This window comes from Melospiza georgiana, chromosome 2, assembly GCF_028018845.1.
Source record: "Melospiza georgiana isolate bMelGeo1 chromosome 2, bMelGeo1.pri, whole genome shotgun sequence".
Classification (NCBI taxonomy): Eukaryota; Metazoa; Chordata; class Aves; order Passeriformes; family Passerellidae; genus Melospiza; species Melospiza georgiana.
This window is the reverse complement of record NC_080431.1, coordinates 51426937-51440935: the sequence shown is the minus strand read 5'-3', so window position 1 is coordinate 51440935 and position 13999 is coordinate 51426937. Positions and strand designations below refer to the sequence as shown.

The window sequence follows — 13999 nt, the reverse complement described above, 5'->3', positions numbered from 1 at the left end:
TGCTATTCTATAAATTTTGTGGATTTAATCCTTTCCTGTGAAAAATACAAATTCCTGCTGCCTAACAATAATACATCTGTAGTGGATTTTTTTCTAAGGAAAATGCTAGATGGATAACAACTCAGCAAGGGAATATGTAGGATTCATTATTACTTCCTACACACATTTAACTGCAAAATTTTGAATTCTGATTTAATGATGATCTGGTTTTTAAATATTACGGTAAAGTCTGACTTCTGTCTTTATAAAGTGAAGGATTTTTTTGCCTGAAGTATTTGAAATATAAAGTGTCTTAATGCTCTTTGAAATAGCAACGCTTTTATTTTATTCAGTTTATAATTCTAAAATTGGTCATTTGTTAATTTATAGACCATTTCTTGAATTATTGAGTCCTATATGTTTTTAAAAAATAGTGGAAATGAATGTAATTAATACAATTAGAATATAATTTCTCACAAATTTGGATCTACTGCTCCTGTGTTTTATACTGCATGGTATAACAGGATTGCATGATAGTTTTGTGTTTGTGGTCATGTACATATTCACACATGTTCAGATCCTGAAGGGTGGATTTACTACTTTTAAAAATCTTCATCTAGATTTGTGGAGAGTATAGATTTTTATGTTCTGTGGTCTCTAGAGCGTGAGAAGATCTCAAGACAAACTGGTGCTCCTATGTTATCAATAATAGAAAGAAAAAATAATGCTCTCTAACTTTGTGCTAAGGGTTAAGAAGATTCAGACCTAAAGGCTGAGGAATCCAGATAAACACATAAGCAGAGCAGTCTATTAGGATCCATTACCAGCTGATAGGTATTTGTTTACCAAGCTGATAGAACATGTACATGCTGATCTCTAAACATACAGTTACAGTCAAAATGACAGTGGAAGAATTACAGACTTGAGGAATATTTGCTGTGCTGCTGAGAAGCTAATTTTTTAGGGCGTTTGTTAAATTAGCTGGTTTTTGTCTTCATACCTTTGTGCTCTTCCTGCCTTCCTAGCTTCTTTCCTTCATCAGCTATCTCCAAGTAACCTGAAGTTGTACTGATTTCTGTTAGTGATCAGTGCAAAAACATAAGACTTAATTATTGTTTTATTTGAGTGTGGACAGTATCTAACTGGAGATTGAAAGAGCTGTATTGCTAATTGTCTTAAGGGCTCTTACTGTCTGCTTCTGTCTCCCTCACTTAAGCAGATTAGTATGGTCACTTCAACCTGGACATTGGGTGCAGTTCAGTGGGGAAGTTTCCCATCTGCTAAGCTTTCACCTCTTTGAAAGTGTAAATATCTAAATAGCTCTCCAACATGCATGTTTGACTTGTTTTGTAACATTTATTTTCAAGATCCCAGTCTCCTAGCAAGAATAGAACATTTTGTTTACTGTAACTTGGTTTTCAATCTGAATAATAAAAAACTGTGAGTAGCCAAATGTAAACAATGAATATAAACATAATGGTTATTCCAAAGTAAGAAACTTTTAGGTCTTCAGGTAGAGAAGAAAGAGGAAGGAGGGAAATGAGTCAATAATATTGCTGGTCCTTAGGAAGGAAGGAGGGAAGTTAGTCATGTTGTTAAACAATTTCCCTTACAGCAGTTCCACAGCCCTGCTCTCTTTGTACTATTGTGTTGATTTCTTTCACATAATTTTGGAATTTTTTCCTTGTGTAAAAAAAGGTTGTTTTGGATGAAAAAGGTGCTTTTGATTACTGTTGTCTGACAGCACATCTGAGCATCAGGACTAGTCAGTTAAAAATATACTGATTGCTATGGTATCAGCAAATTGATAGGCTAATCTCTGACTAATTGCGATCTTCAGCATTTAGGATACACATAGAGAGTACAGTTACAAGATTATCCTCCCCTAAAGACTATGCAAGTAGGGAACATGTAGTAATTTAGTTGTAGCTTAAACATTGTGTTCAGACCTAGGTTGCTTCTATATTAACTTTTTCTTAGGGAAAGGTTTTTTTGGTGATGCTTGAGACACCAAACTATTTTGAAGACCCAAAACTGCAAGCATGGGAAGAGTTGTCTAATGCAGGTACCTAACTTGATTGCTGCAACTTTTTCTCCTCACATTCTGTATCAGGAATTTAGATCTTGCAGCTCTAGCTGGCAGGTGACCTGATACAGCCTTTTTGTCTTGCTCAGCCCCAGTTTTCAGACTGTCAAATGTCAAAAGTCTTTATGTTAATAGTAGCTTATGGGTAAGCTCAGAAACTCTGCCCTTGCTCTGTTGGGTTAGCATAAGGTGCTTTAACCAAGGTATGCTGTGACTGCTTCTCTGCAATCTAATGTGCTGTTTTTCATGAGACCTTGGTAGATGCTAATCAGGAAAGCCACATTAGTCTAGATAAAATGGCAATAGCTTTTTTGCTAATTCTTCTTTAGTTTCAGAAAGCTGAGATTTTTTCTTCTTGGTTATCTTTCTTGTTTATATCTGAGATTGCTTCCTAATGGTAGGCACTAGTATAACAGTTTTCAAACAGTAAATGCCTAAGAAACCTTCTGGCCCTGAAGTCTACTCGTCATCAAGTTTTAAGGCCTATTCAGTAAGCTTTTGTGGTAAGATAGTGCCTTTTTGTAATGTTCAGCCTAATCTCAAAAGGAAACTAGGCTTATCAAATAACAGTTTATATCCCCTTCTCACTTTGTGCCTGATAACCTTTTACCCTTTTGGACAGTCACAATGGATCTCAGTTATCAATTTTCAAAGATAATTAGGTTTTTGCTGGTTTAATCAGAATCAGTGGCTATATGACAGAGAGGAACTGATTGAAATTGCAGGGGGAGAATTCAGCTGTTTCGTTTGGCAGTAGATGTTGCCCACTAAAGACACGAGTACTGGTTAATCCATTAGTATGTCTGTCACTCAGGATGAGCCAGACATGGTGCTTCTGGCCCTGCTGAAGGACAGCTGAGGAGGAACAGAGAGAGCTGGCAACATTCAGTAAAAGGGTGTAGGGGTAGGTGCAGGGGCAAACCAAGAGCGCAGGGGAACAAACAGATATCTGAAGGCACCAAGATACATCGGGAAGCGAGCGTTACTGAGAATGCAAGGCAGAAGTGTAAAACAAAAAGTCTGGACTCATTACAGACCGAACACCAGATAATTTATCACTTTCATTTCAGGACAGTGGTAGAAGTACAGTAGACCTCAATGGGTATAACATATTTGAATTCTTGATTTCTACTGGAAACCACAGTTTTGCTCATAGATTTTACACAGGCTGTACCAGTACATACCCTCATGGAATGTTAGATCCAAAAATACATGGCTTTTTCACCAAGTCAAATTCTCCATCAAATAAAGCACACAGTGTACAAATAAAAATATACAATTGTTGAAAGCAAAAAACTATGTTACTTACTATTTTAAAGAATAGCCAAGAATCTAAGTTCTGAAAATAATCTAAGGTACATACAAAAGTGTTAGTTGTAAGGGGAAGAATCAATGAATGACAGTCAGACAGACTGATAAAAGGTCAATATTTTGTCTAGTAATGTCATTTTAAAAATCAATAGAAACCAAATTTTTTTTTTTTTTTTTTTTTTATGTTCAGTTCAATCCCCAAAGAGTCAGCCCTTTTTTTGGGTTTTGGGTTTTCTTGTCTTTTTCTTCTTTCCCTTTAAATGAGCTGTCATTTTCTTTCTTCAGTAAGCAGTTGTCCAAACAGTTATTAAAGAGGGATTGGATTTGTTCTGGTTGAAGCAGGAGAGTTGTGATTTTTTTAATAACTGAAGTAGAGGACCTTTGTACAAGTGGCTTGTGCTCCCAGAAGCCATCTGTTGTACCTCAGGAAATTTTTTATGATGTCCAGCTGACACAAGAGGCATGGAACTGTTGATGCAATTCATTACAGAAAAGTGTACTGATGACAGAAGTTATGCAGTGATTCAGAAGACTGCAGACATACTTGGAGACTTCTAGAGAAAACTGAATATTATTTGAAGTACTTGACCAAGGATTCTGCAGTACCTAATGCAGGGAAGTGAAAGTGTAGTTCATGAGTAAATTAGATAGCTTGGTGCTGGTGTGTTGGTTGTGATTTCACTGAGAAGAACAGAGAAAACACAGTATTCATAATATAAATTTTGTTTCAGGATTATTCTCTACTTCTTACTGGTCAATTAAGCCAAGGTGCAATTAAAATGTAGAAGTTAGCACTTTCACTGCTAACATTGTCATGGACTTGTCAATTCACCTCATGTATGAAATGTTTATACATTTCGTGTTTAGTTAGAATAGATGATGGGAGAATGAATTTAGTACCTCTTTCATTGTACTTGTTACTTTGTTAGAACTGGATGTTGTAACAAGGATGACACAGGCTGTAGAACAATTTTATATTATCCCATAATAACTTGTATTTTGCTAAGCTGTAATGATGTAGAACTTCTAATAGGTCCATCATAGACAGATTTAAAAAGGAGAACATAGTTTAATATGCTTTTATAGCAGCACTAGTATTAAAATATTCTATGCCATGTACACCACAGATAAAAAAAGTTTGTATAAGCTTGATTTAGCAGTGGTATTCTAGTTTATTACAGTGACTAGCTAATTTTAGTATTGCTTGTGGCACAGGTATTTTATTACTGAGATCAGATATTTATAAAGTCGGGAAAATATTAAACTCCTAATGCTGATATTTGATTAACAGTATAGATCAAAGCATTTCTGAAATTCTTCTGTTTTCTTATTTTTTAATCAGGATTCAAATATCTGTATTTTTAATACATTTATAAACTTCTCTGACACATGTCTGTTTTTCAAGTTCTCCATACCAGCCTAGCTCACTAATGGGGGAAAAAACAATTAAGACTACAACTTCCTAAAATATCTCTCCACAAGTTTATGTTCATCACTGTCAATGTGCCATACTGAGATGGAAGTGTCTAGGTCCTTGTCTGAAAAGTCTAGTATTTGAATGAAAGGCCTGTGGAGAAAAAGTGAGACATTTTTAAATAGAAAGATTCTCACTCCAATCTCTTGCCAAAAAAAAGGATAAAATAAATCAAGCAGTAAAGTTCCAGGATATACAGCAAGTTGATAATTGTTTTTTAAAATTCTTTTTATTTACTTTGCTCCATTTACATCTGTGGTGGGCTAACCCTGGCTGGATGCCATGCCCACCAAATATATTCTTTCACTTCCCTCCTCTGCTGGGAAGAGAAAATATAATGAAATCCCTATAGAACAAAATAAAGGCAGGGAGAGATCACTCACCAATTACTGTCACAGGCAAAACAGACTTGACCTGAAGAAATTGGTTTAATTTATAGCAAATCAAATCAGAGTAGGAAGATGAGAAATAAACACAGATCTTAAAACACCTTCCCCCTATTCCTTCCTTATTCCCAAGTTCAACTTAGCTCCTGCCTTTCTCTACCTCCTCCCCTTCAGCAGCACAGGAGGATGGGGAAAGGGAGCTGTGATCAGTTCTTCACACGTTGTTTCTGCCACCACTTTCTCCTCAGGGGGAGGACTCCTCACCAACTTCCCCTGCTCCAGCCTGGGGCCCTCCTATAGGAGACATCCTCTGTGAGCTTCTCTATTGTGAGTCCTTCCCACTGGCTGCGGTTCTGCAGCAACTGTTCCAGCCTGGGGCCCTTCCACAGGGTCACAAATTCTGCCAACAAACCTGCTCCAGTATGGGCTGCTCTCCCCACAGGGCCACAGGTCCTGCCAGGAGCCTGCTCCAGTGTGTGCTTCTCACAGCCAGAGATCACAGCCTCCTTTTGCATATACCTACTCTGGCTTGAGGTCCTCCACCTCGGTGACTTTCTTAATCAATTACACCAGTTTCTCTGAGTGGTTTTCTGATATTAAAAGTTCTTCATTTCTCTTATTTTAGCTTATAGAATCCTAGAATATTTTTGGCTGGAAAGCACCTAAAAGATATTCTAGTCCCCAGCTGCTGTGGGAAGGGACACCTGCCACTAGGCCATGTTTCTCAAAGCTCCATCCAACCTGACTTTGAGCACTTCAGGAATGGGGCATCCACAACTTCTCTGGGCAGCCTATGCCCGTGACTCACTACCTTATAATAATGATTTTCTTCCTAATACCTGATCTAAATCTGCCCTTTTTCTGTTTAAAGCAATTCCCCCTTGTCCTATCACTGCATGGCCTTCTAGTCCCTCTCCATCTCTCTTATAACTCCTAGGTACTGGAAGGTGTTATAAGGTCTCCTTAGAGTTTTCTCCAGGCTGAGCAACTCTCTCAGTCTGTCTTCACAGGAGAGGTGCTCCAGCCCTCTGATTGATCATCTTTGAAGCCCTCCTATGGACTCAATCCAGCAGGTCCATGTCTTTATGTTGAGAACCCCAGAGGTGGATGCAGCCCTGCAGGTGGGGTCTCACCAGAGCAGAGCAGAGGGACAGAATCCCCTCCCTCACCCTGCACTACTTGCAGTGCAGCCCAGGACACATTTGGCTTTCTGGGCTGCAAGTGGACATTGCCAGGTCGTGCCCAATTTCTCACTTTCCAGCACTCCCAAGTCCTTGTCAGAGCTGCTCTCAATCTGTTCATCCTCCAGTCTGTGCTGATTCAAGTGGTTACCCCAACCAAGGTGCAGGACAATGCACACAGCCTTGTTGAACCTCATGAAACTCCTGTGGCCCCACTTCTCCACCTGTCTAGGGCCCTCCAGACAGCATTCTACCCCACAAGCATGTTGGCTGTATCAGTCAGCTCAGTATCATCTGCAAATTTTCTGAGATTGCGCTCAGTCCTGCTGTGTCATTGATGAAGATAATAAACAGTCCTGGTCTGTACTGACATTTGTCACACATCTCCATTGGGACCTTGAGCCATTGACCACTACCCTCTAGATGCAACCATCCAACCATTTAATTCCTCATTCAGAATAATCAATCCAGCACAGTAACACAGCTTTAATTTCTGCTAAAGATACTAATGAAAGTCTGATAAATATTTGCGGTTTTTAAATGTACATAGCACATTTCAACTAGTATTTTTCCCTAAGGGAAAAAATAATTGTGGGTCTTAAGCGAATTTCTGTGTCTACGAAAATCCATCATAACCTAAAATAGTTTTTTTTTTAACTAAGCAGTATATTATCTGCTTCTCTCTATTGAACATTAAGAGTCAGAATTCTTAAATTAATTGTGTGGGTGAATTACATGAATTATATTAATTATATGAATGTTATCTGATACTGTCTTAGTATCAGATCTTCATGGTTTACAGAAAGCAAATTTTAAGAATACAGAATAGTATTAATTATATTCTCCAATGATTACACCATCTTGTTGTGTGTATAATGAAAGTAATTCTTTAAACCAATGATGTTGTTTAGTGTTAAATAATTGTCACATCCTTTTTTTGTTTAAATCAAGTTTAGTGTCCGTAGTTTCACTCTGACTTGAAATTATGTCCTGGAAATGAAAAGTAAAGATTACTTCAGAACTTGTCTATCAATCAAAGTTAGAATTGTTTATTTTAGAAGTACATAATGATGTGCTGTTACTTAATAGATAGTAACTAAAAGAAATATTATTGTAATGGTCTGTTTCTTTACAGAAATTTCCATCTGAAGGACTTGCAAATGTTGTTCGAAACGTGTTTGACTTTGACTCCTACAACAACGAAGTCCGTGAAATTTTATACAAAACTTTGCACAAGTATGGGATACCTATTGGAGCAAAACCGACCAATGTACAGCTGGCCAAGGAGTAAGAATAACATAAGATATATATTAAGAAGACATATTTCTCATGATCACTTTATAAGTGTGTTATCTTGCTGCAAATTGATTTTAAAACAACCTGGAATTCTTGGAAGTCAATCCTCCACTGGTTCAAATTTATAATCTTCCAAATAATTTGCAACAATATAAGTTACTTCATGAGTATTTGCTTATTATTAATATTTAACCTATAAAATCGATGTACATATTAATAGCTTGTAAGGTAAACAGGTATATCTTAATAAAGGGAAATACTTGTTTCTTCTCCTGTGTTTTTAATTCAATTGCAATACACTTCTGTCCTGTTACTTATCACCTAAGTCTGCAGAAAAAAAAGTTGTCTTCAGTGGTAGCTGGGTTTTGTCTTTGATGCTCACAGAGGGCTCTACAAAAGTATTTCTTCTGAATGGAGCAGTGCATGTAAGCTTGTAGAACAGCTTCTGTATGTGTCTGCAAATCACTGTTATTCTTTAATTAGGTTATTATTTGATATATTACACCATATACTTCTTTTGCAGAGGTTAGAATCCAACCAGCTACATCAGATAGTAATGCCCTCCTGTCTTCAAGCCAACCCCCACTCTCTGAAAGGGCCTTACCAGAAAGCTGGAGAGATACTTTTTACAAGGGCCTTTATTGACAGAACAAGGGGGAATGGCTTTAAACTGAAAGAGAATAGGTATTTTTAGGTGAGATATTAGGAAGAAATTCTTTACTGTGAGGCTGGTGAGGCACTGGAACAGGTTGCTCAGAAAAGTTGTGGATGTCCCCTCCCTCCAAGTGTTCAAGGCCACGTTGGGCAGGGCTTTGTGCAACCTGGTCTAGTGGAAGGTGTCCCTTCCCATGGCAGGGGCTGTTGAAACCAGAGGATCATTAGGGTCTTTTACAACACAAACTATTCTATGATTCTGTGAAACATATGTAATACACTCTTCCAAAATTCACAGAAAACAGGCTTAAGTAGATCATATTCAAAAATAATTTAAAAACTTACTCTGTCTTGAGCTCTAATACATAATTTATTTATGAAGAAACAAATATTTCCCTTTCATGGAGAAAGCTTTATGGATATATGGAAAATTGAGTTTGCCACATGACATACATATTTTATACTTTCTAAGGAGGGACTGATTTTTATGGCATGATGTATTGATAGTGATTCTGGTATGGGTGAGTGAGCACTGGAAGAAATTGCCCAGAGAGGTTGTGGACTGTCTCTCACTGGAGGTATTCAAGAACCTTTGGAGCAGCCCTGTGCCTCTGGGTGACCCTGCTTGAGCAGGGAGGTTGGAGCAGATGACCACTGTGGTCCTTTCCAGCCTTACACATTCTGTGGTGTTGTGTCCATGTGTAGGTTTCTCCTCCTGCAGCACCACTGTTATCATATCTAATATCCTACATTTAATTATTACAAAAGATTGGCAGAGTAGTGCCTGTGGTGTACCTTTTAATTTTGATGACAGGACTATTACATGCCTGGGGAACCAGTACTTGAGCAATGACAAAGTCTGTCAAATTGACAGAACACACTTGAAACTCTTGCTATAATTTCTTTGCTGAACATCCCTTATTAATTTCCATTTTAACTAATTACAGTGTTTGTTATAGTTTTTGAGAAATTTTGTCTTTGTATAATTTTAGAAGTATTAGATGTGGGAGAGGATTCTTTAGTAATGAGACAATTGGAGGTTTAGGAAACATAACAGAAAGATTGATGTAATTGGAGACTGCTCAGTCTAGAAGTGAGAAGATAAAAGAAAAATGTAATTATATTGAATTAAAGATAACCAGCTGATCATTTTGAATTCATCACTGAGGTTTTCTAGGAGAGGTTACACCAAGGATGACAGACAAGATCTCCACAAGATGCTTGTCAAAAACTTCACTAGACAGGCAGCTGTGAGCACATAATTTGTACACTGAGGGCCCAGGGGAGGAGAAAATACAGGAGCAGTTCACACACAGCTGATAAAAACAACTTTTTCTTAGATCTCACTGTGCTGGGCTGAGCACTTGGCTTTGATGGTCTGTCCAACTTGCCTGTCTTGGTCTCAATCCCTCACTCTCATCCACTACAGCTGGCATTTCAGGTTCTTACCTCTGCATTGTAAGACAGCCTTGATTTTGGTCATGATATTCACTCCTATGTAAGCCACAGGTAGATCACCTTGAATTACAGCCACATCTTTCATGTTTTGGCACTGTTGATTTTGCTTTGAGGTTAAAGAACATTGAGATAGTCTCTCCAAATCTGTTCCAGCCCATATTGCAATCTCCCATGATGGACAGACACATTGAGGTAATTTGGTATATATTGTTTGGACTGCTGGAGAAAAGATACTGGAGTACTGCCCTCTCTGTTGTTTTCCATGAATCTGAGAACAGGATAATGGTATTAATTTAGTCCAGCCCACCTCCTTCAGAAAAGATGCAGGTTATTCTAAAACCTTAGCTCATTTTTTCGTGGTTCATGCCTGAAGACCTTCAGAGATGAAGTTCTATAACCTCCCAAGGCAAGTCAGTCTTGTTTCTAAATAGCCTCAGTACTAGAAAGTCACCTCTCAATCTTCCCTGTTTTTAAGGCCTCTGTTTGGTTTTATTTTTCTTTTATGCTTCTTGTCTTTATTTGATGTGTGTCCATCCTTAAGTATTGGCTGTGAAACTGGTCAAGTTCATTTTTGCTGGAGCCAAGTACAGTAGTATGAGAGTACAGAATAGAAATGTATTGACATTTTAAAAGCTCAGAATGTTTGCATTTCATGCCATATTTAACTCATCTCTGTTTTTCTAAACATAAATCTCCACATCCTTTTTGCAAAACTCTCCATAGCACTTACCCCATCTTCACTTTATGTGATCAACTTTTTTCACACTTACATTTTTCTTACTGTATTGGGTTTTTTCAGATTGGTTTTATGACATGTCAATATCACTTTCTGTTTTAAGCTAATTTTCCTACCTGCTTCTAGGCTCTCACAAGCTGGCAATCTGAAGGTGTGATTTCTGGGTGTGATTTCTTTGTTGTTCCAAAGCATATCCTCACAGATTACTTTTATGCCCCACTCTTTTTTTGGTAGACTTTAAAGACTTACTAGCTATCATAATAAATTGCACAGCAGTTCTCTTAAGTAGCATGAAAACTGGGATAGTAGTCCAAACCAATTCTTCCTGAGGCTGTTAATCATACAACAGCAAAATGGTTGTATAAGAATACAAATTCAGTATAATTAAATTTTGTGATACAGAAGCATTTCCAGGAGATTCTGGGGAGGAAAACTGTTATAATGAAATACTGACTACTTTACACAGGTGCTCTCTGGCATGTCTTGAATCAAACGAAATGTGAATTCCTATTTGAATAAGCTTTGGAGAAGTCTGTCACCTATTACTGAATCGAAAAGAAAACTTGCATAAATCAGAATTATTTAAATTGCTGCTGCAAAATAACTGCTGTAAATATAGCAAGAAAAATACATGAGACACACAAGCAACACACTAAAATACAGGGTCTCAATAGAAGAATTATTTAAGTATGTGTCCAGCTGAAATTGCTGAAATTCAAGGAAAATTGAACAGATGCTTGTGGTGACCCTTACAGGAATTTTAGATTAAATTCTGGAAATTATATACCTAGTCTTGGAAGGGAAGATTAGATGGTATATAATGACCATTTACAGAATGATTCTTGCAGTAGTTGTTTTTTAAAGAGAGAAATTAATTTGTTGATATTATTTATTAGCAAAATGAATATCGTGTATTAGACCTGTAAAGGAATGCTTTACTTGGTCTTTTTGCTTTTTCAGTTGTCACTTTTTTTCCAGGTAGGATAACCATTCTTCAAGGTACTGACATGTTCAGTATTGTTAGGTGTTAAAATATTGTCTGCCTCTCCTGGTACCACCTGTCCACTATTTAATGATTTTTTATCAGTATTGTATGTAAAGCAGATGAATTGTCTGTGATGGTTTGCCAAGACATAGTAGGTAAAATGAATTATTCATGGTATTAACTCATTTTCTTTCTTTATGTATACAATTACATTTTGTTTTTCCCATTGACATCTGTTATGTCGTATTTTTCTAAATTCATGTTAATCTGCCATTTCAGTGCACAGTTCAGACCATCTGCAATTTCTAGGTAAAACAGCCTTTAATCCTAATTCTGACATTTATCCTTGATGAAATTGCCATTCCATATTTTTCCTCCTGTCACTATTCACTTCCAGGTGCTTCCTATAAATTCAATATTTATTTTATACGAACTGAGTTTTTTATACGTAATGTAAATATGTACATTTTACCAGCTTTGTTTTTCTCTTGAGACTGTTCTTTCATGTGGCTTTTCTTCCCCTGGTAATCTGTAGTTAATTATTGGGTATGTCTCCTATCATACATGTCTGTTGTCAACCCTGTGTGTTGCAGGGCCGGCTGAGGAAGGGAAATTGTCAGGGGACAAGAGTTTTAACATACAACTGTTCTGAATGTCTGTTTCAGAATATCTACTGAATGTCTTCAAATCAAAATATGTTTGGATAAATTATGGAGAACTGGTTGGCAAGGAATTTTCCTGATTTCAAGCTGTAGCTTACTTGAGTCCAAAAAGGTTACGTGGGATGGAAATCTTTTCAGCTAGATGGAGCACAGGCTGTTACTGGAGGCCTTGAATAATACATTCTGTGCCAGCAATGAGCTGGTTTACAAGATCATATATTAAGCAGCTTTGTTGTATGTCATAGTTCATCTCCCCAGCTGTACTAATACGATGCCTGGCAGTGAAGAATTTGCTTTCAGTGGAGCTGCACTTTTACAACATTCATATCCATCTTGTAGTATGTTCTCTGAAAGCTAAACAAAAAAATTTATAAACAGCTTATGTTGACTTTTTAACACAGTTGTTTGGTGATTTAGGGCTTTTTTTGTTTTTCTTTTTTTTTTTTTTAATACCCTAAAATGAATTTATTTTCTTAAATCAAAAATATAAAATGGAAAGAAATTGTGTTCTATAGGTGTCACTTTGAAAAGTTTTCTAGCAGCACAAGAGAATTATGTTTTGACAGATCATTTTCCCTTTGATGGCTGTGCATGCAGAAATTCAGGCTAAACAGTAATTTCTTGTAGAATTGCCCCATCAACCGTAGGTCTCGTGCAATCACTTTTCTGAATCCTGCCTACATATACATTTCATGGACAGCAGTAATCATGTAGAAAACCAGGATCTAAAATTAAGGGTGAATAAACAGAAAAACAATTTTGAATTTTCCTTAAGCAACAGGCTTTGACACATCCATAATCAAAGAACTGATCAGGAATAATTCTCTAGAAATTGCTCTTAAATCTTGGATTTCTTACAAGATTAATGTAGTCTGCCTGTAGTTTTTCTGTTCTAGAAACCCTTTCCAGCTTTTGACAAAGGCCAACATGATTTGCTCTGTACACCCCAGCTTAGAGACCAGTAAAGTCTTAGTACCATTCTTACTCAGCCACTGCACTTTTTATACCTATCAGATCTCTTTGCCTTACAGATTTTTGCCAGTGTTGACATTTCCATTGTTTTCTGTCTGCCTTTTAAGTAAATGCTATTTGGTTAATTAATTTGCAATACAGCAATGTGGCAGTAACATCTAGTGAAGTTTTGCTAGTTCTGTCACTTCAGGTTATTTTCAAAATTTGCTTGTTATAAGTCCTGGGAAAAGAAGGTAATTTCCTTACTTCCATGTGTATCATATGTATTCATTAGGGGAAGGCTGTTAAAATGTATACACATTTTTAGTGTGAATATGTTGTTTCAGTTGTTCTGCACCCTCACTCCCTCCTGAAACTCCTTCAGAGACTGATTGTAAGTCCTTAATGCCACCAGCTTCTTCAATACTCTTAGTCTTTCTTAGACCAGATTTACACGAGAGAGCAGTGGGACAGCAAAGAAAAAATAATTGTCAGGCCCTGGAAGAATGAGATCCCTATTACTCTTGACAAAGAGCTTTGTATTGTGAACTCTGCTTTCTGTATTATTCTGAAATTCAGATCTACGTTTTCCTCCTCTTTGCTATTTATGATGACTAGCTCTGCTCCCTCAGAGAAACTAAATCATTCAGAAACAGGGAAGAGAACAAAACCTCAAAAATCTAGGAGAAAGTAGAAATCAGTTTTCCTGAGAAGAGAGGAACTATTAACAAAGAAAATCTCCAGAAAGCTGAAAGAGAGTGGAAGTGTTTATTTGGGAATGCAATCTGTAATTCTGTTGCTATAAAAAGCAGGGTGTTTGGTTTGAGGTGGTTATTAACA

The 13999-nt window shown here is 37.1% G+C and overlaps 1 protein-coding gene across 1 annotated transcript in view; it reads left to right on the top strand.

The window, feature by feature from the left end:
• Window positions 1–13999, top strand: part of VWA8 (von Willebrand factor A domain containing 8) — a 182782-nt gene that overhangs the window by 102444 nt on the left and 66339 nt on the right. The window contains exon 26 of the mRNA XM_058018846.1: window positions 7553–7704. Coding sequence (XP_057874829.1) covers window positions 7553–7704 — 152 coding nt within the window. The remainder of the gene's footprint in view (window positions 1–7552; window positions 7705–13999) is intronic.